Raw genomic sequence first — 25084 nt, 5'->3', positions numbered from 1 at the left:
CTTACCCTTTATATAAAACTCTCTCTTATACATATGAGTTTCTGTGGATTTGTTTCTCTAATGTACCTGGACGAACACAAGAGCATTAAAAATAACAATTAAAAAGGGAAAATACTCGGAGAGGGCAAAGAGTCTTTTTGCAAGAGAACTTTTGCAATTGCTTTCTCTGTGGTACTGTGATGGAACTCCAAAATGTAAGTCAATTATACTGGAGAAAAGAGCAATATTGTGCTCTTTGGTGGGAACTCTGAAGAATGTCTCCAGGCATTCATTCTAATAAAGTCAGTGACCTATTATGTATGCAAGACCTGTTTTCCTCTCTTTTATTCAAACCAGTACATTTCTTTCCCTGAACTGACCATGTTTCCCAAAATCAACCAGTCTTCCTTTGTAAATACAATATTAGCCTGAATATTTAGTCTCTGGAATTGACTCAAAAATATTTTTTGCCCAGTGTATTTTACAAAGATGGCTGTGAGATTTGTACAGGACTCTAAAATACATTTATAATCATTTAGATGTAGGGGAAGTCAATTGAGAGAGAGAGGCCTTTTCCCACCCTGGGTGTGCAATCAATGTAGAGAGCTAATATGAAACATGTAGGGTCCTCAAAGTCTTTTAAAATCAATAGTAGGGTTATTTTTTTGGATCTGCATTATCAAGATAATGACCTCTGATTTTTATTGTGCTTTATCCTGAGAATCAATACAAGGTGAGGTAGTCCTCAAAGGTATAGTGAGAACTCTTCGATATTCAAAGAGTGTAGCCATGCATTTTATTCTCATCAACAACCCATGGTCAGACACTGTCGAGAACATTTTATAAACAATGAAAATAAAGCTAGGTAAACAAATAGAGCAGTGGGGAGTTCTCAAAATACACCTCACCCCATAGGGCCTTGGGCTAACATGAGACTCTGCTGTATAAAACCTAAAGCTTCCCTTTGAAATGGGAGCCAATAATGTGTGTCGGAGAACATAGCAAGATCATTTCCATTTTTAAAAGCTCACACATCTGGCAGAGCTGTTCCCTTTAATGTTGCTATTTTACTTTTAAAAAAATAGTTTTAATGGTAATATAATGGATTGATCATATAATGCCATAGTTCAATCATAGTAAGAAGAGTTATTCAAACAGCACTGTTTTCATTTCTGAAACGGAATACAGTGAAATTATCATACATGCAAATCTGCCCTCATAGAAAAAGTCTTCATGGGAGGAACTATTCACAGGACAGAATTGAGATGCCCTGTACAGGGGCTGAGAGTATAGTCCATGCAGTGGTAAGGCTGACTAAAACTCCTCTTTGAATATTTGTGGTAGCTTTGTAAAACCATTTTATAAGGTATGGAGCAGTGGGTAGAGCATGTTACCATTTTTTCTAGCAAAGGTAGGGAATATGAAAGTATATCCATCTTATTTGCAGTTGAAGGAAATTATTTTAGTGAAAATAATTACCTATATATAAAGAAAGAAATAGGAAGAAGGGGGTAGCAATAGAAGGAAAACCTCTTTTTTCTTATAATCTGAATTTACAACCAAGTAAATAATTCATGCCCATCAATAATTCCACTGAATGCAAGTAGATTAAATACACAGAACAAGAGAAATAGAGTAGAATGGATAATAAAACAGGAGTCATTAATATGTTCTCTATGAGACATGTGTCTAAAGTATGTATGAAAATGTAAGTCAGTCCAGAGGACACCATTAAATATCCCTCGTGTACCCCTGCTCCCACTGTCAAATATCTTTGCATTTGGACGTGTTCTGCTCATTTCCAGCCTCGGCTCTCGACGCCAGCTCAAGCCTCCTTCCAGGTCAGACGAGGTTTCCCCTTCTCCTTTTCATCAATTCTAACTCCCCACAACTAAGCTATTCCCATAGACTTAGTGTCCACACAACTCTTTAAATATTTAGTATACCAAGTGGGATTTGTTGCAATGACACCGGAATCACGGAAGGATGGGGTTTTGTAAGAGAAAGAGCCAAAAAGGCATGTGACGTGAAACAGTTGAGTCCTACAGTGATTAGTTTGGTTGCTGCGACTTGTAAGAGCTGCAAGGAATGGCAGCTGTGTATGTTCACAGTAAGACCATTCCTGTGGGGGGAAGTTAAACCTTTCTGTATGAAAAGGGACGTGGAGACATCCCTGCAGGAAGGGGTTCCCTGCAGAACAGTGGCCTACAAGAGCCAAAGGGCGGCTGCAAGAGCAGTGAGTTGGTGACTATTCCAGCCAAAGTCTGCAGCCCTCACACCAATTGACCATTTCCTGCATGGGTCTGGACGAGAAAGTGGAGGAAGACACTGAGAAGAGTGATCTATATCAACTGTTTACAGAATACATTGTGACTGCCACCCCGCTGGTTACAATATGAGCTCTCTCAGCAGGAATGGGGAATCTTAACTACCAGGCCTGGAACGCGTACCCTGGACCCTGAGAACCTTGCTCAATAAACCTCCTTGGCCAGAATACAGCTGGGACGTCAAATGACAGCAGTAGCAGACTCGGGAGTCAGAGCACGGAACAGAGTGGTAGACTTTCGACCACACAACCAGTGACATAGACTGCTCTGGGAGAAAAGGCTGATTTGTGGAGTGGGGTGCCTCTGAAACTGGGTTTGCTGACCTATGGAGCTTAAGCCGAATGCCTTGGGGTTCAGGTTTACAGAAAAAGGGCATGCTCTTTGGGTATTTATTGGCAACCTGAAGAAACTCTGTAACATGTCCTGATAGGTATCCTGAGCACTTCTCACCTTCACCGTAGCCTGTTACCATTCATTTTTCCTTTTTAAAAATAGTTCCAGGTCTGTCTGTTTACCTTCGTGTGTATTTTCCGGGCGAGTCTGATGAGGTGTCATGCCCTGCCCCCCGCCAAGTCTATTTTGGGGCTTCCTCAAGGACTTCCTTTGCTCCCCTTGCTGCTCTGTGGCACACCCTTTGGGTATGGGGGTCAAATGGACACAATTTCTGCACTGTGTTCCCAGTGTTGTTCCCATAGCACGAGGGGTTTGTGAGGGGGCATCATGTTTCCTGGTGGGGCTGGCCTTATGGTCCTCTCTGTGCTTTGGCTGCTGCATGCAGGAATATAGTCCTCAGGGCTTGGTTCCACTCTCTCTTTCTCTCATCTTCCCTTTTCGTTTGCTACCTTGTGTTCTGAGCAGACGCACCCCTCTCCCCCAGCTGAAGCTTCAGTTCTGTCCTCTGTAGTGCATTCTTTTGGGGACGGGGTCCACGTAGCTGGGATCGGGGCCCACCCCAGAGACCTCTCTATTAGTTTCCTGCTTCACACCGGTATGTTGCATTCAGGTCTTGGCGCACCAGGTTGAGCTCTGGTCCCTCTCTCTGTTAACATTCTTATAAAGACCTTTTAATCATGAACAAAGCCTAGATAGAAAAATAGAGAGTTGTTTGACAGAACAGTCCCCTAAGAAAATCATCCTGAACCCCTAGACCTCGTAATTATTTACCTTTACTGAATTATATCCATGGTCATGTTGGGCATAAAGGGAGAAAAGGCAAGAAAACATCGGAGATGTAACCAAACATCTTGAAGGAATGAGTTCTGTGGCAGTTACATAATCTCCTGTCAACTTGTGAATGGGTGGAGTCTAAGCTGTCAATCAGGCGATAGCCAATGAGGCCTCTGTGTGGGCATGGCCTTCTCCTCAAGGATTCTGGGAACTCCTGTCTTTCTCCCTGGAGGCAAGACACACCTTTGCTTTGAGACATTCCTGTTGCCACCCCAGATGGAGCTATGCTGATGGAGCCAGAGCCCTGGAGCTGGAGAGCCTCATGGAGACCCATGCCACCACTGAGATGCTTCCACCATCACCACTGAATCCACAAGACTTTCTACCCACTGGCCTGTGATCTTCCTGCATTCAGCATCTTTGCATGACTGCATGAGTCTAAAGAGGAATTTATGGACTATTGTCAACATATGGGCTAATATCAAACTATGGACTTGATGTGGACTGGGCTAGAACGTTTTCTTAATGTATGATTGCTCTTTGATATAAAGTTCCCTCCTTCAGAAATATGAGTGTCTTCCTGAATTTGTTTCTCTAGTCTGCCTGGACTAACACGAATATCTTGGTTCAGGGCAAAGGGCCATCCTCTTAGTGTACATTCAGGTCAATTGGCATAGCAGTCTATAAAGACAATGTTCTAGTCCACTTGTGAGTAGCACCTGGGATCATACAAGTTCATGGGCTGTGAAAATGCTAGTTTCTCTTTGTCCAGAACAATTAAGAATGAAGAAAATTGAAGACTCATGAAAAAAAGAGTCCAATGGACTCATAGACCACACAATCATCAGTCTTCATAACCCTTATATCAGATGGGGCCCAGATACCACCACCAACTGCTCAGAAAGTGATCACATCAGTATGTCTTATATAGATTGGGAAGAGCTGTGGTGGTGTAGTGGTAACATGTTGGTCTGCTTACCACAAGGTGGGAAGTTCAAAACCACCAGTTATTCCGTGGTAGAAAGATGTGACTTTTTACTCCATAGAATTATCATTTCTGAACCCAGGGGCAGTTTTAGCTTGTTTATAGGGTCTCAATGGACTTGATTGCAGTTGAGTTGTTGGTTGGTTGGTTTTTTTAATATAGAATGGGAGAAAACGTAGAACAAAGTTCAAAATCATAAAAGAGACCAGGCTTGCTGATCAGCTAGACATTGGTGGTCTTCTCCAATACCATGACCCTTCAGGTTTCTCACAGAACCCACAAAACTGTGGTTCAATTCTCAGTGGAACAACAGACCCGTAAGGGGACACAGCTAACCCTAGTGAGGTATGCACATCATGACACAGCCATTTGAAATCAGAAGCACAGCATTTGCCCAGGAGCAAAATTTCGAAGCAGGAGCAAAGGGAGAAGGCGGGATCGGTGAGGGTACAGTGCGGAAACTTCGATGAGGAGATGAAGCAAGCCGCGTGAGAGTGGCCGACCGTCCACCTGATGCCACACTTTACAAAATGTCCCCTGCTTCACAGGGAAAGCGTTAAAGACAAGCAACATGGTGTACATATGTCACACGATTCTAAAGCACACTTAGATCAAATAAAAAAATTCTGGCAACAAATTACAGCAAATGTAGGGCTTATCAGTACAGTGTGAAACGCATGTAAACTTAAACTCAAAATGTAACTTGACATGTACTAATTTTATAGGCTAGGTGGGATATATTCAAAAGTCCTATGAGGCATAATGTGCTTTTATTTTGAAACTATAACATATATGTATTTAATAGCATGACATAAATAAACAGTCATGTTAATGTTATTTTAAAAACTCAACAACCTGTTGCCAGCTGGTCGAGCTTACTCCTGGGGAGCCCAGGCTTCGAAGAATAGAAAATAGATCTACTGAAGCCCGGTCACAGGGTCTGTCTGCCGTGGCACTTCTGGGTGGATTCCGATTGTCACTGTTGAAGGGAGTACTTGAGCTCAAACCATTCGGGTCACCAAGGAATCTTGTTAGTACAATTAAAACCACTTCCACTGACTCTGTTCCAATGTATAGTGGTCTCATCTATGGTTTAAGAGGCTGTAGCTCTTTATAAGAGCATATAGCCTTACCGTTCTCTCTCAGAGCAGCTGGTGGGTTTGAACTGCTAACAGTCCAAAGCACACTGGCCACCACCATCAGGGCTCCTTTTCTCTTTTTTTTTTAATTAAATAATTTTATTGGGGGCTTTCCCTGAGCCCACTACGCCGAAGCCAGACCCTGGGGGCGTGTAGCAGAGCAGCAGGGGGAGCAGAGCAATGAAGTCCTGGGGGAATTCCTGGGATAGATGTGGGGACAGGGGATGGCACCCCATCAGACTCGACTGGAAAGCAAAGGACAACAAATCGACCTTGAACTATTTCTAGGGTTTGTTGTTGTTGTATCTATTGTTTTATTTTCTATTGTTGCTTCATTGTGCCCCGGCTTGTGTTGTTGCATATTGTTGTCGCTGCATGTCTACCTGGAAGGGATAGGTGGGATAAACAAGCCGAAAGAGAGAACAAAGGGATGACAGTTCCGGGGGGCCATGGGTGAAGGGGGGGGCAGGGGAAAGGAAGTGTGTGTTAACAAACCCAGGGCTCTTTTTTTATTAGCATTAGAAATTAATACTGTCAGTGGGAGAACAAAGCAAGATAAAATATAAAATCAGATATGAAGTAAGAGCTCTTTAATCCTAAATTTCGCTCAGAAGTATCAGTATGAGCCCCTGGTGTATTTTCTCCCTTTCTGGAGCAGGGAGTGTAGAAGACCTATCTAGACTATCCCGATGCACTGGAAAACAAGAAAGCTACTGACAATTACAGAGACCACATTGAAAGAACTTGGACACCTACTGAAAAGAGCTGACACTGGCTAAAAATAAGACAAAGCGAGTATGCAAAATAACAATAGTGGCTATGAATTGAAGCCAGTTTAATTGCTAAAACCCAGGTTTTCATAATGATACACAAAGTAAACAACAAAGTGCTGAGTCTCAATGGTCGCATTTGGATGATACTAGTAAACAACGTGTTATTTTAAGAACTGCTAAATCAAAGGAAATAATTAGGCATTAATCTTGCTTTAATGGCACACACTATACTTCAGGATAACAAGTAAATGATGACACAAGTCCTTCTTTATAGAATAATTATAGATTATAAAAAATACTGAGAAAGGAGACATGGAGGCTCATCAGTTTGTAAACTCTAATTCGATGTAAAGGATCCCTGGTGATGTCGTGGGTTGTGTTGACAGCAGTGTTCGTTGTTGAAAGCCACCAGCTGCTCGGTGGAAGAAAGAGGAAGTGGTCTGCTCCCACAGAATTCTAGTCTCAGTAACCTACACGTGCTGACAGAGTTGCTGTGAGCCATACTCAACTGGAGGGCTTTTGTTTGTTTGTTTTTTAAGTAGTTTTATGCTATGGGCTTACTATTCCAGTAAAGTTACAGTCTGGGTAACGACAGGGACTTATCTACCCTGTCCTTATGAGTCAGCATCAACTTAAACTTGATGAGCGTGAGTTTGGCTTTGGTTAGCGGTTACCAGTGGCTTCTAGGACCATTTGGTGGAAATTAATGAGATCATTGTAATAAACAGACCAGGCTGTCAATCCCTGAACGTGCTGATAAATCTTAACAGTTTTAACATCACAAAAACAGAGACACACATTTTTGTCTCCTGACAGAGTGCACGCTCCTCTCATGAAGTGAGCCTGCCACAACAATAACAAAAGAACGAACCCAAGTCTGATCAATCTTCAAATAGAAAGGATATATTTATCCCAAGTGGATATAATCAGAGAAAGGACACATTTCTTAAAGAAATATAAACCTCAAGGGCTAGGAAGAGGTAAACAGGGGAACCTGCGCTACAAAAGAGATAATTTCGCAGGCAAATGTAATGTGTGTACTTGTTCAAATCTATCTTTAAAAAGCAAACAAGAAATAAAAAAGGATGAGGTAGAGAAAGTTAATTCAAACTCCTCAGTCTTAGTTGCTTAAGGATAGGCATAGTGTAATAATAATAGTAGGTGTTTCTAACTCATTGAAGGTTAATATACGATATTGGAAATTTACCTGGAAAATATATACTTTAAACTATTTATATACAACATGTTGGTTATATTTCAGATGTAGTTACTATTTAATTTATAATATTCATTGAAATGATGCTTTATATATATCTTAATATGTATATGTTTACAGGTTTGTGTATACAGGTCACACACACTGTAAAATACACATCAAGTTCCAACGTGACTCAGTATGGGACTGGAAGGTTTTGCACTATCAATTCTTAGATGACCCCTCAAAACCACCTGGCTCTGAGCCTGTTGGTGAAGAAAAGAGGTGCTGAGGACCTTTGAAGAGAAATCAATGGCAAGGGTAGAGAGGCCAGGCAAAAGGAAAGGTCGAGTTTCCTGGAGGTTGCATATGCTAATAAATGTCTCTTCAGAATTAAGGCATTCTCTGCCTGCTGTTCTGAGGGAAAGATAAACATAGTCTTTGCATACCCACGTGGCCAGCCTTGGAGAGAAGCAGTGTGTGCAGCCAGTTGGAGCAGGTTTGGACAAGAGGAAGAACACATCTGGTCATTATTAGTGATAATTGATCTTTGGTTACAAGCCATGATTTAGATGTAAGGAATATTGCAGCTGAGAACTGTAGCGGGTAGGTGAGTGTGTCCAAATATTTTAATTCCAATTTTACAAACATTTATATGGTATCTGTTTGGCTTGAGAAAGGGGCACAAAGATGAAGGAAACACGGTTCACACTTTCAGTAGGTTAATAATTTGGTTTGCATTGCATGAACGCTAAAACAGAGAAAGGTAAAACAATATAAAAGAGTTATAAACCCCATGAGTCTACAAGAGATTAAACTGTGATAAAATATCCAATGAGAGAAGATGTTTATCTGGTTTGGAAGGCTGTAGAAGTCTTCATGGAGTAAGTGCAATGTGAGATACACTTTTAAGACAAAGGACTAATAAAAGAAAATGGTGGGGTGAGGGAAAAGTATTTGGTGGCAGAAAAAAAGAGCATTTCAGTAGGATTATAAACTACCATGAAGTCACGTCTCCATCAGATAGTACTCTATTGTGATAGTTAAGGTTTATTGTGCCAACCTGGCCAACGAACACACGTGGGATTAATTGAAGGGCGGCAAGATAAAGAGCTCGGCGAGCCTTGTCTTCCTTGTCTCTTGTTCTCTGATGGTCGGACCAGGGTGCGGTTGCTTTAGCCAGTTCTCTGCCTCAGTTGGCAAGGCTCATTTTCCTGCGAGACATCCCTTAGAAGAAGCCACATGGACCTGCCCCGATGCAGCCCTGGGTGTTGGAGCAGCCGTGTGGAGACCCCTGCCAGCGCTGAGATGTTTACATGTTCACTGATAAGGCTTTCTTCCTGCAGTCGGTCTCATTGCATGTGTTTTGTGAGATGGAGGAGGTCTTTGTGGATCGGTGTCAGACATATGGGCTAATGTTGGACTTATGGGCTTGGACAGCACTGGGTTGGATGCTTTCTTAATGTACACTTACCCTTTATATAAAACTCTCTTATAAAATATGAGTGTCTATAAATTTGGTTTCACTAGTCTACCCAGACTAATGCATCTATTATCTTAGAGTATTTATGTAAAATCTTATGTACAGTAATATAAAATCATCAATTCTATTCTTGTGGTTTAATATAAATTAAGGTAAAGAGCCTTGAATTCTGCTTGAATACAGCATACTTTTAGTTTAGTGTGATGACATAGTCTTGTGATTATGAAATGCCTGGCCACAGGGCTCTTTGGATGTACTCAAAAAATAGCACTGGCCCAATCACTGTGAACACAAACCATTATGGCATGGCTCTACTTCATTGTTAGTATTAAGTGGACTTACAGGAAGAAAGAAAGAAAGAAATTTCACCCTTCTGTTTACCCATGTCGAAGTATGTACTGCTATTTTGATGCCAAGAAAGATGTTATATAATAAAGATTTTTCTAGTGTAGATGCTTAGGAAATGATGGATGACAGTTATTCTTTCCAAACACAGTAAAAGGAAAAATGCTAATTGCCGTCTTTAAGGCTAGGAAGCATTGCATCAGATAAATGAAAATGAACATGTCTCTTCCTCTTCCCTTCCCTTCCCTTGTAGTACTTCCCTCACAAGTCTGAGTTTCTTTTTCCGAGAGGTTATAAATATCCCAGAGAGAACATAGCAGAGTAGAGCAAATATGACGTCTGAAATCAGAGGATTAAAATTGGGCTCCAACCCCAACTTGTTCTCACAGCGTGGACTTGAACAAGTCATGCAAATGTAGAGACACGGTTTTATCCATCATAGCATGGAGCTAAAAATCCCTAACTGATTATTTGGGAAAAACTCAAAACCAAACGGATTTCTGAGATTAACTGGTCTTCCTCCCTCAACGTGGCTGGTAGTTTTGAGTTGTTGACCTTGTGGTCGCAGCCTGATGTGTAACCTATAATGCTAACAGGGCTCCTAGATTATTAGAAAGAGAGTATAAAATGTTGTCCGGAAATGGAACAACAAACCTGCGTAGAAAGCAATTGGGAGGAAGCTAGGGGCGAAAGAAACGGAAGAGATGAACGCTGGCACGAGACTCTTCTATGAAGCGCTGGAATCATGAGCAGATCAGAGGACTGGCAATAAAGGAAGCGTCTGCCTGTTCAGTCTATGCGCTACAACTTCCTGTGTCAATCTTGACTATGGCAAAGTGATGTTGTCCAGCTCAGGATGCAAGGCTGCCTTCTAAATTCGTTTGAAAGTCAGTGGGATGGTGAAAGTAGAGGTCTGGGAATCAGGAGACCTGGATTTTGCTCAAAGATTTTATGACTTTATTGTGTTCACTTAGCTCAGGCCTTCTTTGGGTTTCAGTGTTCCGAGTCAAAAACTAGATGTATTGAACTTCCTGGTTCTGAAATATGTTTCTTACTTCGTGTAATTCCCATTGGTAGAGCCCACTGTTAGCTTGGAAACTTCCAAAGTGAGACTATAAACTGAGAATGTTACCTACATTCTTGCTGGCACAAAATCTAATTGCTTTTAAAAACAAATATATATTCTTGACTCATCAGTACATTCACACAGATTGAGCAGTTTATTGTGTTAGTCCAGGTAGACTAGAAAAACAAATCCAGGGAGCCTCATATGTTTGTAAGAGAGAACTTTATATCAAAGAGCAAACAGACATTAAGAGAGCATCCCAGCCCAGTCCAGGTCAAATTCATAAATTCGACATTAACCCATATGTCCATTACCAGTCTAAAAATTCCTCTTCAGACTCAAACAACATGTACAATGACACTGAATGCAGGAAAAAATATCACAGGTCAGTGGGTGCCAAGTCTTCTGGATCCAGTAGCAGTGGAAATATCTCAACGCTGGCAGGGGTCTCCATGTGGCTGCTCCAGCTCCAGGGAGGGAGCCTGAGTCATGCCTCCAGCAAGTTATTTATCGCCTTAGCACCTCCAAATGAGGTCATGAAGCTGTGTCCTAATTGACAGGCTAAGCTCCACTCCTTCACTTTTACTACTCTCAAATTGACAACAGATTATGTAACTACCACACTTATTGAGTTGTCATAGAAGTATTGTTCCAGAATACTTTAAAAGGATAATTCATCCCCCGGCACCTGGGGTATATTTGATAGAACAGCCACACAGGGGACAGAAAAATTACAATCAAGTTTTCAATAAATGCACAATCACTAATAATCTCGAATTAGTAGATTTTGTCTGTGGTCATGTGGTGGAATAAAATTTCTTAGTATGGCTCTTCTATCCATGTCTCTGCAACTCCAACCAAATGATTGGGGGACTGGGGGCTGGGGTTATGAGGCAAATAGCGAATGTGAAACACTAAGAGGTGGTCAGTTTTAATCCCCACCCCCATGAATATAAGAACAAGCCATGTCAGAAACAGGCACAGAGATAATTCCTGGGACGACAAAAGAAGAACCACAAGTGGAGCAGGCTCCATAACTCTATCTGAAGTGGCAAAGGCCCCGAGCAGAGGCACCAGAGGAGGCTGCACAGAGAAAATGCGACAGAACAGAGGCGCAGCACCAAGTCTGTAGATTGACTTCCTGGCCCACAGAGGCAGGAGTCAGGGGACCACACGAGGACTAGAAAGACTTGGCTCCTGGCAGAAGAGAAATACTGCTGTGGATCAAGGATGTATCCTAATGTTTACTGATCCTGGCTCGTAGTAAGTTAACTTCCCTAATAAAACCCCTTCATCATGGACATTGTGAGTTCTGTGTGGCTACTGCAATGGATTACCCAACCCAACAGAAAGGTAGAGTATGGGGGGAGGAACTGGTGGTATTAGAATAAAGGAAAAGGATGGAACATCGAGGCATCATTGACCTCTGCTTTGGGGCAATAGGAGAGGTTTTCTGCCCTCCTTCTGAAGCCAGAGGAGCTCATCCATAGTCTCCAAGCTGTCTTATCAAGGAACTACTCATAGACTCAAGGGAATTGTTTGTGTATTTCATCATTCCTTTGAGAGACTTTTAGCTCAAAGATTTTTTTTTAAACTGGCATCAGAAGTCTTGCCAACAAATTCTGAAGATCATTTTGCCAAGACTAATGGATGACATGATTCACAAAATCGAATTTATGTGAAAATGAAGAATGATCATATCATATCATGAAATGTAGAATGACTATGTCATTACATTACTGTCAAGTTACATCACATCGTTACATAACTGCCAAACCACCAAGAACCATGGCTCCGTCAAGTTGACACATGATATTAACCATCACCGCCAGTGTTACTCTCACCTCATACTTTGGAGTTTTTTACTGCCAGACATACAGCATTAACATACAAAATAGTTGGGTAGTAGAATTTAAATTATTGTAAAAAATGCAAACCATAAATAATCTGATAATAATTGAGAAGTAAATATTTAATCAAAGGCATCAAAAATCCAATTGGACAAGGGAAGTCATTTTATCAAATGGGATTAGAACAACTGAATACATAGCAAATAATTGACTCTCAAACTCTACTTCACTTAAATGTCAATATTAATTAAGACACACTCACTAGCCTAAATATAAAAACTAAAAACTTAAGTCTTTAAAAGAAAATATAAATACATGATTTTATCAAAGTCAACACAAAATATGTTCCTACTTCATCAATTACTTCCCAATCACCTTTCATGACAAAACAGCTGTACCCAGTACTTGGAACATCTTTCTGTTCTGTGCGAGTTGCTCTGTGATAATCAAGCAGTTGAACAGGATAATATGCAATTTCTAAAACAAACTAGATATGAAATCTGGTTGGTAAAGATATTTTCTTTTGCTATTTATTATTTGAAATTCAGGGCAAGGATTTCAACTACTTTGATGCCTACCTTGAGCTCAAATGGTTCCAAAAGACCGTTTTCTGGTCTTTAGTCTAATTGTACTATGTGCTGGAGAATGTCTATGTAGTCTCCTTGCTCCTCTCTCCCTTCCTGGAGTTAAACATAAACACAACAGTAAAACATGCTGTACAGCCACTTACCGGAGCCCGTAGAGAACTGTTCCATCAGGATGCAGTCGGATCATTCGATTTTTCACCGTCACCCCATGCACAAATGATTTCTTGTCATTCAGAAAGTAGGTGTCTGGTACCCAGAGTTGGTCAGCTACCCTGTTGTCTAGCGTGAGGTTTAGTGGGATTCCAGAATAAGAAAGCCTCTTGTCTTTCCAAGACTGCTGGAAATACATGGTGAGCGTATAGTCCTGTGAAGTAAAAGAAGACAAAAAAGAATTTGACTGTCATCATAATCTAAAGCCTTTTGCTACAAGTTGAATAATATGTGGTGTTGTAGGTACCCAGAGACCCACAGCCCTCCTTTTTCCAAAGAAACCATATTTTGATACACTGGAATCTGCACCTCCGCTACAATAAGTTTAAAGTACTAGAGCAGTGGTTCTCAACCTGTGGGTCGTGACCCCTTTGGAGGTTGAATGATCCTTTCACAGAGGTCACCCGATTCATAACAGTAGGAAAATTACAGTTATGAAGTAGCAACAAAAATACACCATGAGGAACTGTATTAAAGGGTTGCGGTATCAGGAAAGCTGAGAACCACTGTACTAGAGCAATACTTGAACTTATGTGACACGTGTTTCAACCATTACAGGGTGTAAATACATTTAATCAAATTTTAAGGCTTAAAGATAAGATGTCATGGGGAAAATGATAAATCAGGGGATACTGTGTTGAAAGAGCCCTGTTCACAAAGGTTCTTGCTGGACACAACGTTTACAACACTAATAGGAAGAATGCTTGCTAAATAACAACAATGGTTGCACTCAAGAGAAGGGTGTGTTTTTCAAATGGCAAATGTGTTTCAAATGAATAGTTCTTCCTGTGATTAGCAAAGGGTATCAATTACCTTTACGTTATTCTTGCTAGAGAATTACAACTGTGGTTCCTGAGTTTAAATTACATGCAGATAGAAATGTTTAGTTGACCTGAGAACTTATATCAATTATAGAATTGCAATTCCTCTCTGACTTAGTTTTTATATTTTTCTTAAAATTTGTTTTGAATACAGGATTGAGTTTGTACCACAGAACTGATCTCTATAAAAGGTTACACTAATGATACTCCTCAGCACTTCTTTTTGCTCAGACTTCCTCTGGTAGTAACAGAAAAGGAGAATCTAGGGTCAGCAAAGGCATTCCGATACTGGAGAGCGTTGGTGATGATAAACTGATAGCTATCGTTTCTATCTGCTATTAAAGAAAAAAAATCTATTAATTTAGAGTATTATTGCCCATTAAAAGAAGAGAAATGGTAGCAGCATAAAGTCTTTAAGATTTTAGCTCTAGGATTATACAAACAGAAGGTTTACTTTTGCTTTTAAAGGACGTCTGTTTACCCGTAGTGACTTTCTGCCACCTGTCTATCAAGTCGTCTGGCAGGGGTGGCTTGCAGTTTGCTGTGAGGCTGTGAGCTATTTCACCAGTATTTCAAATGTTGATGGTGTTGCCCAAAGAGAACAGTTTTCAGTAGAGTTCACAGACTACAAAGAAGAAACAGTCTGTCCCTTCTGAGGAATTAACCACTGAAAACCTTATGGACAGAACTGAAACACTGTCAGATACTAGAAAAACAAGTACTAGAACATGGCTGGTTACCATCTCAGAGAAGCTCCTTCGGTTGGAAAAGGGCTCAAAATATGGCCGAGGAAGAGCTGCCTTCTCAAAACAAAGTGGACCATAAATAACATGAATGAAGTAAAGCTTGCTGGAGTAAAGCCTTCAGGATCATCCTTCATGCAAGTGGCTGACTCAAAAGGAGAAGAAACAGATGAGGCCAACACTGAATAATCTGACCTTGGAATGTGCAAAGTATGAATCTACGAACATTAGAAGTTGTAAAAAATATAATGGAATGCATAAAAAATATCAACAGTCTAGGCATTATTGAGTTGAAATGGACTATTATTGGTCATGTTGAATAAAAAAATTCTATGGTTAACTCTGCTGGGACTGAACCAATCAATAAGAAAGATGTTGCATTCTTCATCAAAAAGGACATTGCAAGATCTGTCTTGAAGTACACTACTGTTTGTGATAGAATTATGTATCCACCTTCCGGAAAATCCAATCAATACACTTATTATTCAAATTTATGCACCAACCACTAAAGCTAATGCAGAAGTTGAAGAATTCTACAAATCCCTTCAGTCTGAAATTAAACAAGTATGTAGGAAAGATGCATTGATAATTATTCTAATTACAATACAAAAGTTGGAAACCAAAAGGAAGGAACAGTAGTTGGAAAATATGGTCTTGGTGATAGAAATGAAGCTGGAGATGCCATGATAGAATTTTGCAAGACCAAGAACTTCTTCATCGAAAATATGTTTTCAACAACACAAACCGAGGCATGAAATTTGCTAGATGGAATACACAAAAATCAAATTGACGCCATCAGTGGAAAGAGATGATGGAGAAGCTCAACATCATCAGTCAAAACCAGGCCAAGGGCTAATTGCGAAACAGAACATCAATAACTCGCATGTAGATTCAGGTTGAAGCTAAAGAAAATGAAAACAAGTCCACAGGAGACAAACCAGAACCTTGAATATATCCATTGAGTATACCTGAAATCCTAGACATCTCAAGAATTTGACTCATTGAACACAGAATAGCTGATAAGCTGTGTAATAGTATCAAAGAACATCATACATGAAGAAAGAAAAGGATCATTAAAAATAAAAAACAAAAAAGAAGCCTATGTACCAGAAAAGACTGAAACTTGCTCTTGATTGTAGAGTCAGTAAGGCACATGGGAAAAATTCAAGCCCCAAGTTGCATTATTAAAAGATTCCATGGGTAAAATATTGAACAATGCAAAATGCATCAAATGAAGATGGAAATAATATATAGAGTTCCTGTACCGAAAAGAACTAGTAGATATTCAACCATTTCAGGAGGCAGAATATGAGCAAAAATCAATAGTACTGAAGGAAGATGTCAGAGCTATACTGAAAGCATTAGCTAAAAACAAGGCTCCAGGAATCGGTGGAATACCAATTCAAATGTTTGAAAAGCTGATGAAGGACTGGAAGTACTTACTTATCTATGCCAGGAAATTTGGAAGACAGTAATTTCGCAACTGACTGGAAGAGATTCCCTACTTGTACCCATTCTTCCCCAAAAGTGACAGATCAGAATGCTCAAATTATAGAAAATATCACATGCAAGTAAAATTTTGTTGAAGATCATTCAACAACAGTTGCAGCAGCACATTAACAGGGAGCTGTCAGAGGTTCAGAAGATTACTTGGCACTAGGGATATCATTGCTGATGTCACATAGATCTTGGGTGAATGAAGACAATACCAGAACGATGTTTACTTGTGTGTTTCTTTCAATCAATCTATACCATATCACTCCATATACCATATACCATATCATCCCATAGTTCAATCATATCAAGCATAAATGTATAATTGCTACCACAGTCAGTTCCCAAATGTTCTTTTTCTACAGACTCTTTGATATCATCTCCCCTCAACCCCCCTCCATCACTAAACCCCTTCCCCCTGAAACCCTTATTCTACTTGCTGTCTCTATAGATCCATCGATCCTGGGTTTCATATATCAAAAAATGGAAAAAACGTAACACAACTTCAAGAGGGTGACCTCCAATGACATGACACCTCTGAGTTACATCCTAATATGGGCAAGCAAAAGCCAAACAGAACATTACAAACCAAAGTGTTTTATTGACTATGCTAAGTTATTTGACTCTAAGGAACATAACAACATATGGACAGGCATCAATAGAATGGGTGCCCAGAACACTACTTTGTGCTCATGGGGAACTTGTATATGCATCAAGAGGAAGCTTTGGGAACAGAACAAGGGCATACTATATGGTTTAAAATCAGGAAAGGTGTGTGTCAGGGTTTCATCCTTTCACCATACTTTTTCAATCTGTATGCTGAACTAATAATCAGAGAAGCTGCAGTATGGGAAGAAGAATGTGGCGTCAGGATTTGAGGAAGGCTTAACATCGATCTGTAATGTGTGGATAACACAATCTCACTTGCTAACAGTGAACAGGCCTTGAAACACTCGTACTTGATGAAGATCAAGGGTTACAGCCGTCAATGTGGATTACAACTCAATGAAAGGAAGACCAATATTCTCACTACTAGACCAATAGGTAACATCATAATAAATGGAGAAAAGATTGAGGTGTTCAGGATTTTGTTTTGCTTGGATCCACAATCAACACTCATGGAACCAGCAGTCAAGATATTAAATAATACATTGCATCAGGTCAATCTACTGCACGAGACCTTTTTACAGTATTGAAAAGGAAGGATGTTACTTTGAGGACTATGGTGTGCCATACCAAGCCATAGTATTTTCAATTGCCTCGTATGCATGTGAAAGTTAGATATTGAATAAGGAAGATCAAAGAAGAAGGGGTGCATTTAAATTTTGGTGTTGGCAAAGAATGTTGAAAATATCAGAAACTACCAACAGAACAAACACATCTGTCTTGAAAGAAGTACAGTCATAACGTTCATTAGAGGCAAGGATGGAGATGCTTCCTCTCACATACTCTGAACATGTTGTCAGGAGAAACCCATCCACGCAGGATATCAGGCTTGGTAAAATAGAGGGGAAGTGAAAAAGACCTTCAACAAGATGGATTGTCTGAATCAACGCATATGAGTTCAAACCTCCTGTGGGGATGGCACAGGATTTGGCAGTGTTTCTTTCTGTTGGACAGAGGGCTGCTGTGTATCAGAACCAACTAGATGGCACCTAAAACAAAAACAATGGCTTTTTGAATAACTGAAAACTAAACTCGTTACCAAGGAGACTTTGACTCACAGAGACCTTCTTGGACACTGTAGAACTCCCCAGAAAGGTTTGCAATGATGTAAATCTTTATAGAAGTAGGCTTGCACATCATTCTTCCACAGACAGACTGACTGGTCAGCTCCAATGTTTGACCTTTAGGTTAACAATGGAGTGCCTTAACCACTGATTGGCTAGGATCCTTTGAATAATTAAAACAAAACCACAAAGGAAAACACTGCATAACTCCTGCACAACTTCTATACTTTTGCATTATTATGTATCTCATTAGCTGAGAAACATAAACTGAGATCATGCTTTAGATCTGGGCAAATTATACTTCAGCTAGACCCTGAAATGCATAACATCTTTCTGAAGAATCTTAAAAGATAAGACCATATTCATTCTGGATATTAAATACTAATGTACTTAAACCATGATAGTCAAAAATGCTTACTTTATTTACTCAGAAACCATCTCCCAATAATTCATAACCGTTCTTTCTTTGTCAATGACAATGAACACATTTTACCGTTACTCATACAATACTTTCTTTTAAAAAATATAAAGCCATTTTAAATACTTTACCTAGATTTTAAAAATAAAAATAGAGGGTTCAATAGACAATCACTGGGTTATGAAAGCTATCCATTCCTTAGTTATTAGTGACATTTGTAGACGAGTTGAAACAGGTGCATAAGGTTCTTATTTCGCCTTTATTTAGAAAAGGCTTGAAGCCTTTACATTAATTTAAAGGTTACACATGCAACAAGTGAAGGTGATTGTGGTGAAGAACGTGTTGCCAGTAAGGGATGATTCAATTATTTCAAAGCGAGGGCCAATTTACATAACAATAAACATGTATGAGTTGACCTTTGGACACTGGAACCATGGAACTACAATTTTCAAATCTCCACTGCTGTCTTTCTCATTTGTACCCTCTTGAAGTTCTTAAGAGCATGTAATTTGGAATGAAAATGAATTGGACACATTCTGAATTTTAGATTTCAAAACATCTTGATTCCAAGCTCTACCACATGTTAGATATATAACCACAAGCAGCTAACTTAACCCCTTATACCTCAGGCAATTCTTTCTAAAATGGAAGTTAATAACATTTATTGACTTTATTATGAGCATGAATTGAGAAAATTAAAGTGAAGGTGCTTTATAAATTGGATCATACTAAAACATACTAAAGAGATAGTTACGAAATGTTTGATAGGTAAAAAATCCCTCTTGGCTATGGAAATAAACAATTGTCCATGATCACTTCTAATACCTGGTGTCAGGTTCTTATTTGTGACTCGGGGAGTGTAAGAAAATTAATAGCTATCTAAAAATCATGGTTTGGTAAAATGTTTCATAGTGGTCAGCACAATCAACAATGCAACCCACGTTTCGGAACTCACAGTAAATTCCCATTACTTTCCAGATTCCCAGCAGTGCTAGTGAGAATTTCCTCACAGTGAAATATTGTGACATAGTCTTCATTCCATCATTTTCCTCAATAGCGTACATTTAATCAGTCAGTAATGGAGCAACATTTTATGATTACAATGTCTAAAAAAATTAAGAAGACAAAATAAGATTTTAATGATAAATGCTAACAATTATCATGCAAGTATGGTAAGTGAACAACAGAGAATGAGAAGGAGAAAATACTATAAACATGAGTAATCCCTAGATCGATTTAAGCACATGTATGTGCACCTGTGTGTGTAGAGCTCTTTCCACCCCACTCTGAGGATGGTTTCCTGTAGAGAGAACTGTAAGCATGTGATGAAAGCTTTGCTCCACGTATCTCACTGTTTCCTATATATATTGAATAAAAATCCTATCACAGTTCTCAATTAAAGTAGTATAATTTGCACTCTTTCTATTAAGAAGCCATCTACCAATGGGTCATAGACAAGGCTCCAGGATTTGACAGAATGCCAATTGACTGACAAGTTTCAACAACCCGATGCTGTTCCTGAGGTGCTCACCCATCTAGTCCTTACCAAAAATACTGTAAGAAGTCACCTGGCTGATCAACCAGAAGATCCACACGCATGCCTAGACCCCAGAAAAATGACCCAACAGAATGCAGAAATATCGAACAATATTGCTAATACAAGAGGCATGAAAATGTTTGCTGAAGATAATGCCAAAAAAAAAAAAAAAAGATGTTACAGCAGTCGAGAGAGAGGAGGCTTCCAGGCATTAAAGCCAGATGTTGATGGAACAAACACTGTCACTGCTGATGTCAGATTAATCTTCACTGAGAACAGAGACTACTCTAATCGTGTTGACCTATGTGTCATTCACGATACAAAGACATTCGACTATGGAAACCCTAACCAATTATGAATCGTATTGAGAGCGTGGGATTTCCCGAACACTTTATTGTGTTAATGTAGAATCTGTACATAGACTGAGAGGGAGGTATGGGATCAAACTTTTTCAATTTAAAAATCAGAAAAGTTATGGAATGGGATTATATCCTTTCTCCATACTTATTCAATCTAGATACTGGACAAATAGTTTGAAAACTCAATTATAGTGAGTGCCAGGGCTGTTGGGACAGAGTAAAATATCTGGTTGGAGAGTAGCTGATTCACAGGCAAGCAATAAGCCTGTGCCCATGGTGGAAAATATGAGAAGAACCAATCATAATCCTCTTGCAGATATCTGCTATTGGACAAAGAAGAATATGAGAGAAGATTATGGGATCAACAGCAAGGTTATGACCGACTGGGGCTGCATGGCTCTTGTGAGCCTCTGAGAAAGGAGAGTATGAATAAAATGAGAAAGCCGATTCAGAGCAGAAGAAAGACCCTGAGGGCAAATGCAGAAAATGACTATTAGAGGCTAAGTTATCTATTCATTGAAAAAGAATAATCATGTTCCAAAGAGTTCCTATTTTTAGTTTATGTGAGAGCTAAGCATGTTCAGTCCTTCAGTTTCTGATGAGTCCTTTTTGTATCATTACAACAAATCCCACTTTCCTGGAGTTAGGTTGATGTCATGTTCATTTCCTCCGATGAGAGGAAGCTGTAATGTTACTGCCATGGCCAAAATCTTATAATAATCATAGGCATTTATACTCAAAGAAATGTTAATCATCTAGTGGGTCACTCTGATTTTAAAGGGGAGATATTATAAGGCATCTCGACTTGTCAGTTTGTTGTATTATGGTGACTTGCATGTTGCTATGATGCTGGAGATACAGCACTGCTATTTCAAATACCAGCAGAGCCACCCAAAGTTTCAGCAGAGCTTCCAGATTGGACCAGACTATACAGACCATGAAGAAGGCATAAATGGTCTCCAGTTGCGGAATTAGCCACCGAACGCCTGCAGGGGCGGCTCTCTTCTATGTGAGTCAGAATGGACTCGGGCAGTTCATTTCCTGATCTGGCAAAGACCGGGTGGAGCCTCTGGTACCTTGGCCCTGAGACACCCTTCAGTCCTGGAACTGAACCCACTTGGGAATTAGCTTGTTGCATAACAATAGACAGGCTGATAAAGTGAGCAATAGCACTTGGTGAGAACTCTTCTCCTAGGACACATTAACCACATGCGATCATTTGCCTCAGGAGGACAAATGCAAAGGCATCCAAGAAGGACAGAAGAAGAGGGTATCTACAGTTAAGGTATTGTAACTATTAATAAGAAACAAAATGTATACAAACTGTTTAATGGAAAACTAATTTGTTCAATAAACTTTCACCAAAACCCCAATTAAAAAAGAAAGAAAAGCTACTGAACCCGAATGTACATACATCAATTAGTACTTCTTCCAAGGACAGTGAAAAAAATTAAGTCAACACAACTTGCCTTCCATGAAAACAAGGTTTAGTGAAAAATGGCCTGATAAATAAACCGATTTAAGCTGTAATTGAAATGAACCACACAACATCTGTTTCTAATGGAACCTCCTGTTTAAATGAATGTTTCCTGTGGCAGTGTCACCATTAAGTACATTCTGCAGCAGGATTCATCATTGTACCCTCCAGGTTTGCTGTTAGTTTATAATCTCATTTTTATATAACTTAAGATTACGTGAGCTATGTGTTTATTGTATATGTATCTTTTCCATCTTATCCTACAATTCCTTTAAGATACATGCATTCTTTACCATTGCTTCCAACAGCCGTATTCTTCTTCTTTTTTTTGCTTTCTCGCCAACTGGAATTGAAATGCCTCCGGGAACAAAATCTTCTTTTACCTTTGTATAATCCTAAATAGCCCCATTTGGTCTACCCATCTGTGCAGTCAGACTTTTTTGTCACTTTTGTGTTCTGGGAAAAAAATTGGTATTAATCAAACACGGTGAGTTAACAAAAGTATTTTAAAGTGATGGGCTTATTCAAAATGAGAGTCATCTAAAGGAGTCCTATGAAGGGCATTGTAACGAATGTGACATATGTGATTCTGACCTGGTAAGGGGAGGGTGCACTTTGTTTCAGTGCAATGAACTCCATGAGACTAAGACTGCACTACTGTAAGAATTTTAGTATTTTAAATATAATTTACTGGTGCAGATAGGAACTGGAAACACAGGGAATCCAGGAGAGATAGACCCCTCAGGACCAGTGGCGAGAGTGGTGATACCAGGAAGGTGGAGCGAAGTGGGACAGAAAGGAGGACTGATTATAAGGATCTACATATGGCCTCCTCTCTGGGGGATGGACAACAGAGAAGTGAGTGAAGGGAGATGTCATGGAGTGTAAGATATGACATAATAATAATAATTTATAAATTATCAAGGGTTCATGAGGGAGGGGGAAGGGGGGAGGGAGGGGGAAAATGAGGACCTGATGCCGGGGGCTCAAGTAGAGAGCAAATGTTTTGAGAATGATGAGGGCAGCAAATGTGCAAATGTGCTGGACACAATGGATGTATGGATTGTGAGAAGTTTACAAGCCCCCAATAAAATGATTAAAAATTTTTCCCAAAGCATTTTTCTGTCCAATGAATTGAACTGAATTCTTAAAATGAAAGTGGTGAAACTCATGTTCCACAAGGTGACAGTTTAAGTACTTTATATTCTAGAAGCTAAATAATCATGTTGAACTAATTAGAGTTGTTTCCATGGTAATATATAATGAAGTGTTAAGCTAGAAGCAGGGAAGTTTTACTTGAACCTTCTGAAGGTCATAAATTACTAGGATGGTCATTTCATTTTGCCCATATTTAATGATTGTGCATTATACTGAAAATATTATATTATGAAAATGTATCGTAATGCTACCTACTCCATTTGTCTGTAAGTATATCATACGTGGCTATAATACTGGAAGAAATGCCACACATATTCAAACGACACAAGTCCACTGTTCTCAGAGAACTTCCAGATGCAGAGAGAATAGGAAAGCCTGGTGATCTACTTCATAAAATCAGCCAATGAAAATCATGTGGGTCACAATAGAATACTGTCCTATATGGCTTTGGAAGATGAGAGCCCTAGATTGGAAGGCAATCAAGATTTGTAGTGGCTCCAGTAATGGGCTTGAACATGCAATGATGGTGAAGATGCCACAGGACCGGGCAGTGCTTTCCTGGCAAGAGAATGAAGTCATGAGGCCGCTGCATGTTGGAGAACACCCTCTCCAGGGAGACTGAGAACAATGCTGCTGAACACTGAGAAGCAAAAAGTGGAACAAGACTCTGTTCTCGCACAAGAGAACGTATAGACTAGTGAGTGAGACAGCACCGCTCATTTCCCGGACATTCCACTCCTCTTCCTAAGCTTCCAGTTCTTCCAGCACCTGGGTCATCAGCTCCCCTGCACGAAATCCCCCATCTCAAATACTCAGATACCTCCGGTGCTTTCCCATTTCTTCACTGGTAGCTTCCAGATAAAGGAAATGAGATTGTTGAGTAGAAGGATATCAGTTTAATACGTTCTGGGATTAACCTAGAGAGCAAATAAGTCAGGGCTGACTTAACACAGCACTGAAGGGCAGCTAGAGACAAAGAGAAATGTGTGTGAATGCGGTCGCCTTTGACTCTTGTGAGGCTAGCAAGAAAGAAGCTTCAAGAATGACCCCCAAGTTTATCATGTGATTGGGTGCCACTTCTCATTACAGATAATAATAGAAATGAGAGGTTGGACACCGAAGAAGATGAATGTAGTTTAGGCAGGTTAATGCTGTGGATGTCATTGGACATGAGTGTAAAGACGTGTGTAAAGAGTTATGTCAGCATACAGACAGAGAGGGCTCAGTGAGAACTATGAATCATGAGTGAGAGATGCAGCCCTGTAACTCTATCCTCTCACCATGGAGACAGTATCGGGTGAGATCAGGATAGAACCCCTGGGAAACGTGACTCTGAATTAGTCATTCATTTCCTTTGCGCTCCACAACACTCTTCTTCTATTTGATAGAGGCATTTATCGTATTGTTTTGCAATTATCCCTCAGTCCCATGAGATTCTGAGCTTCCCAAGGACAAGATTTTATACACCTGGTCGCACAGTGGTTAATCTCTCAACTGCTAAAGCAAATGAGTGTGGTTGAAACCCACCCTCCCCTCCATGGGAGAAAGAAGTGGCATCTTTTTCCGTAAAGAGTGTGGATGTTGTTAGGTGCTATCAAATCCCTTCTGACTCCTAGCCCCCCTGTGTATGAACCAGCCCAGGTCCTGCGGCTTCCTCATAATTGTTCTTATGCTTAAGCCCACTGTTACAGGTACTGTGTCAGTTCATCTTATCAAGGGCCTTCCTCTTTTTTACTGCCCCTCTAGTTCACCAAGCACGAAGGTCTTCCCAGGGACCGGTCTCTCCTTATAATATGTCCAAAGTACGTGAGACAAAGTTTTCCTATCCTTGCTTGTAGGGAGCATTATGGCTGTACTTTGTCCAAGACAAATTTGTTTGCTCTTTGACTAGTCCTTGGTACTTTTCAATATGCTTTGCCAGCACTGCAATTCAAATGCACGAATTCTTCTTCCGTCTTATTTATTCTGTCTGATTTTCACATGCATTTGAGGCCATTGAAAAGTACTATAGTTTGGGTCAGGCTCACCTTAGTCCTCAAAGTAAAATCCTTGCCTTTCAGCACGTTAAAGAGATCTTGTCCAGCAGATTTGCCCAAAGCAACTTTTTTTTTTAATCTCTTGACTGCTGCTTCCAGGGCAATTGGTTTTAGATCCAAGCAAGATAAAATGCTTGACAACTTCCATCTGCTTGTGATGTTAACTTGACAACTTCCATCTGACTGTGATGTTAACTTGACAACT

The 25084-nt window shown here is 40.0% G+C and overlaps 1 protein-coding gene across 1 annotated transcript in view; it reads right to left on the bottom strand.

The window, feature by feature from the left end:
* Positions 1–25084, bottom strand: part of GABRB1 (gamma-aminobutyric acid type A receptor subunit beta1) — a 522015-nt gene that overhangs the window by 316122 nt on the left and 180809 nt on the right. The window contains exon 4 of the mRNA XM_004706270.2: positions 13040–13260. Coding sequence (XP_004706327.1) covers positions 13040–13260 — 221 coding nt within the window. The remainder of the gene's footprint in view (positions 1–13039; positions 13261–25084) is intronic.

Source organism: Echinops telfairi, unplaced genomic scaffold, assembly GCF_000313985.2.
Source record: "Echinops telfairi isolate 266 unplaced genomic scaffold, ASM31398v2 ScPeMD7_7468;HRSCAF=8506_0, whole genome shotgun sequence".
Classification (NCBI taxonomy): domain Eukaryota; kingdom Metazoa; phylum Chordata; class Mammalia; order Afrosoricida; family Tenrecidae; genus Echinops; species Echinops telfairi.
Note: the sequence above shows the minus strand (reverse complement) of the source record. Positions and strands in the feature narration are given on the sequence as shown.